Source organism: Crocodylus porosus, unplaced genomic scaffold, assembly GCF_001723895.1.
Source record: "Crocodylus porosus isolate Cpor-Errol unplaced genomic scaffold, CroPor_comp1, whole genome shotgun sequence".
Taxonomy (NCBI): domain Eukaryota; kingdom Metazoa; phylum Chordata; order Crocodylia; family Crocodylidae; genus Crocodylus; species Crocodylus porosus.
In genome coordinates this window covers 124,589,219-124,595,648 of record NW_017728943.1, presented here as the reverse complement: position 1 = coordinate 124,595,648, position 6,430 = coordinate 124,589,219, and the positions used below count along the sequence as shown (strand labels likewise).

General features: G+C 39.2%; 1 protein-coding gene across 5 annotated transcripts in view; it reads left to right on the top strand.

Moving 5' to 3' along the window:
- The window catches only part of UTRN (utrophin), a 541,506-nt gene that overhangs the window by 333,700 nt on the left and 201,376 nt on the right, over window positions 1–6,430 (top strand). For 2 of the 5 annotated variants that reach the window (XM_019550133.1, XM_019550132.1), the window contains exon 1: window positions 2,003–2,068. The exons of the other annotated variants lie outside the window; for them this stretch is intronic. In XM_019550133.1, the coding sequence (XP_019405678.1) occupies window positions 2,018–2,068 (51 nt within the window). In that variant the 5' untranslated portion in view covers window positions 2,003–2,017. Of the gene's footprint in view, window positions 1–2,002; window positions 2,069–6,430 lie in introns of those variants that run through there. 5 annotated transcript variants of the gene reach the window in all.

Sequence of the window (6,430 nt, the reverse complement as noted above, 5' to 3'; positions counted from 1 at the left end):
TGATGAGGATGTGTATTCCTCCTTAATGTAGAGCACCACACCCCCACCTTTCCTCCCTGTCCTGTCCCTCCTGTACAGCCTGTAACCCTTGATAGTCACTGACCAGTCATGCGTTGGTCCTAGCCATATGATGTGGATTCCTGTCTATTTGAATCTGCAGCAATACTACAGATGAATCACTTGGAAAGCAACAGCTTTGTAGTTACTGCCTTTGAGCCATTTACCTAAAATGAAACTATGGGTCCTATCTGGATTTCTGTATGTGTTTGTATATGCAGCAGAATATATATCTGCACTAGCCTTTATTTCTAAGGCTCCCTTCATCCCTGTTTTCTCTGTCGCATACAACAAAGGGATACAAAGAACTGCAGTCAAATCTTGTTATATTTCACAAAATGCCACCTTAACATTACTCGTACCACCAGAAATGTAACACTGACTGAGAATAATCTTTTTTAAGGCAGTTTTATCATATAATAATTTTAGTAGCATTTCAAATAGCCATAATGGATAAGAAGCAAGTGAAACTGTCATAGGGCTCACAGAAGGCTGACATGCATAATAACTATAACAGAAGTATTTTACAAATGATAGATTTGTTTATTTTTATTAAAACTATTATTGCATTTTTGATTCACCAGAAAGTTTATTTGAAGCATTTTTCAAGTTAATATTGTGTAATATACAGGAAGCATTGATCAATTCATCATATGTGTTCTCTTACTTTGTTTCAAGTGGAAATGATTTAAAATCAAGTGACTTCCTTGTAACCAAACTTCAGGTGTCAGGTTTCCTGTTGAAATGAGAGCAAAGGCCTCATATGAAAGCAATCTGCATATGCTGAGTCTGAAGTAATAAGACAGGCAGGGTGTGTGCGTGTGTATAGGCTTTTGTTTCAGGAGTACAGTTATTTTTGCAGTTGAAAAAAATCTATTTAGTAACTGAATATCCTAATTTCCTTCTGAGGGCAAGGAAATGGATTGAGTCCATAGTGCAGTTAGGGGCTTATGGACCAGGATTTTTGCAGTTGTTAGACGTACTACCGTTTTGCAGCAAGGCAGGCCTCCAGGAAATGGGAGTGTGCCTAGCTTCTGAGCAGCCTGCAGGGTGGTGGAAGGGAGGATGCTGATTAAAATAATAAACAAATGCTGGGAATAGATTACTGCTCTGGTGTTAAAGTAAGATCCCCTGTGAAGATTTCAGAGGTTGCAGCATCATCCTCGGTTGAAAGGAAAGTTTTGCTTGAAGAGAGGAAATACCAGTTTCTTGCTTTTTTTTTTTTCATGGGACTTAAGAGCTCTTTTGCACTACAGCATCCCCTAGGCAAGGCTGACATAGGGAAATGGACTGAAACTGGCATGGTCATTACCACAGCAACACGAGGCTGTTGGTGCCTGGGAGAGAGCGAGAGAGAAAGGGTTGGCCTTCTGTCTATTATTTTGGTGATACCTCTTCTTCTTCTGAACAAAGTCTGCTTCCGCCAATTTTGGTCTCATTTAAAAAAGCTGGCCTTTTTTTATCCTACCCAGAAACAACTTTTTGGGGGGCAAAGCCCTCCTGAGTAGAAAAAGCCTGGAATCGTTTGTTGTTTTGGCGGGGGAGTTTCAACTTCTGCACGCCACGAGAATATAGCTGCTTTTGTTGTGTGTAATTGAGACCAAACGCTGAGCTTGAGGGCCAGCAGGGCATTACCGAGGCAAGGGAAAGGGAACCCTGGGCTGCCGGTGGAGAAGAGGAGAGCGTGCCAACCTCGTGGAACCTGCTGATCAGAACGAATAGCTGCCATTCGCATTGAAGCACCCAGCCCCTGAGAGCAAGTGAGTACGGTGGGGCCTCAAAAATGTTACAGTATAAACTACCACCGGAGGAATATGGTACCAGGGAAAGGTATGCTCAGGATTTTCCAAAGGGTTGCAAAGGAGCATAGCTAAAACAAGAAAACCAATACTTTTTGGAGTCTAGATCTGGCTTGGAGGATCTTTACCAGAAAGATGTAGGCTTCAAGGGACACTTAACCATGATTGGCCTGAACTTCAGCTTATGGGAGTTGCTGAACATATTTGAAAAGGTATGGAGACAAGTTTTAAGTACTTTTATTTTATTTTGTTTTTCTTTAAATAACCAAACAAAAGGGCGGGTCTGGCTAATTTGACTAGCTTCTGTCTCTGTTGGTACGTGATCCTCATAACTGTAAGTACCTCCCAGCTATTTACATATAGTCTCTTTTTCGCATCCCCCTCAGCCTTTGCAGTTGATTGTGTAGCATTTACTTGTTTTACCTTCTTTATTTTTTTTAAAAAATCAAAATAGCAGAAGTCTTTAACAGGGCTCAGCAGGGGGACTTCTCATGATGCTTTTGACTTCACATTTAACATTCAAAGAACATCTCATACTTTCTGTTGATTTAGCCAACATTTATTAGTTTTTAACAGTAAATTCATTTACCAAATTGGGACAGTACTATCCCTACCTCTTTATCTTTATTCCCCTTATCCCAACCTAGTTGTTTTTTCTACTTCCAGGAACCTGACAACAGTAATGCTGAGTGGCAGGATTCTTAGTTTTACTGATGTGTTGGTTAGGGTGTGTGGGAGTCTGCTAAAACACATGGCTTTCACCTAAGTCTCAGCACCTGTGTTGAGACCTGGGACATAGGTTTATTTAATTGAATTCTTAGCTTGGATTCCCTTATGATATTTTCCTTCTGTCTTCCTTCCTACATGCTTGTGGCATGTATGTAATAGGGTCTCTGGTGCTCTTCAGGGCTAGAGTTGTGTGTGTGAATAAGTATGTTAAGGTGTTCACAATGCTCTGGAGGGCAGGGGAAAAAAAACAGATACCCAGGTCTTAAAACCAGTAAAACCTGCTATTTTTCTTTGTGCAGTTTTTTGTTACAAATAAGCAGTGGCCACTGGAACGACTTCATTTTGAAAATTCAATACCAAATGAACTGCAAACTATTCACAGAATGCAGTGGAGATGCCATTTGTCTGTGGTGGGGGAAGGGAGTTTTAAAAATAATTTCATATCATCCAAAATCAGCAGTAGCATGATCCAGAGAAGTTAATATTTAGTTTTCTTCAACTAACCTACCTTCAACTGCAGTCTCATCTGAGAATGAGGAGATACTTTTCAAAGACAAAGATATTGTCCATCAATGAGAGAGATCAACAATAAAAAAGAGTCTAACTGCAGTAGCTACTACAGCAGATGAAAAAAGTTTATGACAACGAGCTGTTGATTTGTATATGTTCTTTTCTCGCAATAGGTATGTGTAGCATGAATTATTCACTGTGCAGAGCCGCCTGCAAGAATCAGTAGTTGTCAGCAGTAGCTGGATTTTTGTGTTGTAATTGCTGCTATTAGTCCTAAAAGCTTAGCTCAGATGCCAGAGGTTAGTAAGGTGTATCCTTCTTGGTATCTGAGCCTCTGGGCTATTTAAAGACAAGGATAGAAAGTAGCTCTCTTACCAGTGCTGCTCTTTCCTTTATATCACATAGAGCCCCTGGTGTCTCCAGATTTCTCACACTTCAATATGTTTTTAAATATGCAAGTGGAAGACATTCAATCTTTTATTCCCAGTAAATGAATTGATTGCAGCAGTTTCAGACAAAAGACAAAATGTATGAATCTCAGCAGTTCTGCACTTCTTTACCTAAAGCCAGTTATATCCTTTTATCTTTTGTGTTGGATCTTATAATATGATATAGGAGAATATCTTGGTACTGTAGAAAAATATTAATAAAATCTTTGCAACATGAAATTCTTAAACTATATAATTTGAACATGTGCTTTTAAAACAAACTTTTCTTGCATGCTTTCTTTTCCCTGACATAATATGCATGTGTTATGTTCTTTCTTGCCACAGCATTTTACTGCTAGGTATACTAACATCATGATAGAGATCTCGCCTTGCAAATTGCATCTAAGTTACTGGGCCAGTTAATGCCATGTGGTAAGGAGTATATTATGAGTGCTCTTACTGTGGTTGTAATGCAGAAGCCAGATGACATTCTCAGAAGCTTGAAAAACAGGACTTTTCTATGCAGAAGTAGAGTCATATTACATTAAAGTAGATGGTGCTGCTTTGGCTTTATTCAGCCTCACTGATGTGACTGCTGGTATTAGTACTAATCGATTTATGGTGTTTTTCAGATGTTCAGTAACTGCCACATGACTGGGCTGCAAATACAGTAAATTAACACATGTCAACAGTCTTCGATATCTCAGGTTTCATGAGATGGAAAGAATGTTATTAACTTTGTACTTCATCAGTTAAGATTTTTGCTTAAAGGCTAAGGTTGGCTTTAGTCAAGATTTTAGCCATGCATCAGCTTTGAGCCAGTTTCTTGCAGACTTGGAACTGCAGCCTATGACTTTTAATGATATAAATGTGAAACCTACAGGCATGAAAATTATCTATCCAGAGGGTGTGTGTGTTCCCCTGAAAGTTTGTTTCCTAAAGTATTTAAGAGTTTTGGCAGTGATTAAATTACTGTCATATTTGAGCCAATTGCTTTTGTAAACTGCTTTGATCGACTTCTACTGCATTCACAACAGATATAATGATAACAGTGTTATCTGTGTGACATTTTAGAGAGGTTTAATGTCTTTCTTTATGCACAGGGCTGCCAATGGAAGATTTATGGCAGTTCTACCTAGGGGTTTTGCGTCTGCATGTGTTCTGCTTTTCTGTCATGAATTTCTTCTACAGCAACTGCTTTGTAGCACACAACCGCAGGCCACTGTGGCATTAGAAAGAAAACAGTTCTTCGAAAGTCAGAGCTGTCTTCTGAGACTAAAAGCTAGACACCTTTCCAAGAGAAATCCATATCATTTTTCTCTTGAGGCTGTTCCCCTTCAAATTTGTGTCTTTTTGTAGTGTTTTTTTTCCCCTTCATCTGCGGGGTTAAAATGCCCTATCTTTCCCCTCTGTTCTTCCCAGTCTGATCCCACATATTATGATCATACTAGTCTTTTCTCTCCAAAGGATCCTACCAACAGTGAGAAGTCTTCCTGGCACTAGGGACTAGTGAGAGAGAAATCTGATGCGGATGTGCACCCAAAGGCATTTTATAGTAGCAGACAGATTTAATAGCATATCTGATTTGAAGTGGAGCGAGCAGCCTGCTCAAAAGAATCTCCACTGCCTTACTAACTACAGTAAATCCTCATTAGTAGCAACCAAATAGATCCTGTTGATGCCTCTGATCCTGTGCAGGGTTATTCCATTTGGTAGCCTTTGCTTCTCCTTGATTATTCCATCTGTTCCTATTTGAAGGAGCTTTTCCTTAGTATTTGAGGTCTCTTTGGGGCAGTAGTAACCCTGGGAGGTCTGGAGCAGAGAATGGCGATGGCATCACTTCTGTTAATGATTTCTCTTCTGCCTTGCATCCTTTCACTGAAGGAAATGGGTAATCATCCCTGGAGGACTTTGTTTCCTGTGTGTGTTGTGAACCAGACGCCTGCATTGAGTATGCCTTGTCCTATTCCCATCATGGGCAGTGATTTTTATGGGAAGAAAATAATGAGATGTACATCTGTTTCACCTATGGTTGGAATTACACATTCCTATTTTCAATTTTTGTCACTGATGCTTAGCTGGAAAGACAGATAATAGAGCCTGAGGTTACTGTCCTCTGGGTATTTTCACTCTTTAAGCCATATTATAGTCTATGTTTTAGAGAGAGTATTATAGAACTTGATGCGAATTATACCAGTAATAGAAATTTAATAGTGCTAAAAATACAGTGAAAATATAGGCTTTAGTAAAGAATTTATCACTTTTATAGATCTTCTTTTAAACCTGCCTACAGTAGACTGAAACAGTATTGAAGTGTGTGCAACTGTTTAAAAAAAAAAAAAACCTGTAGAAAGAATCAGACAAATTATAACCTATTGACCTTTTTCTGTAATAGATTTCAACCTTTAAAATAGTATTGTTTAATTAAGTTGTGCATACCTCCATCTACCCATTTATGAAATCTTGACGATAGAATCTGTACTATTAAAGGAACTCAGGCATCTTTTCGCATAGTATTTAATAAAACATGTATTAGAGTAAAACTAAAACCTGCACTATTTGGGGGTTCCGGTTTGTCTTTGCAATGTGAATGGAACAGAGTAGATTCTACCTTTAACTAAAAGGCCTATGGAGATTTCTCTAACTGGCCTTGTTTTCCAGTAGAGAGGTCAGGACCTTTTCAGAGGAAAATATTTTGGCTTAAGTGTAGCCTTGTAAAAACCCATAACATAAACAAGCAAAATGTGAACAACAACATAGAACTAGTTACAACAGAAAAGCTCGGTGGGGACTGAAGTTTTGGCAGACATGCCACCAGATAAGCTGTGTTCTCTCCCCTAGTACCATTCTGATCCCCTTCCCCTGCTCAGTCTGCTGCTCCTCTTTCTGCTACCTGGCCTTTTGGCT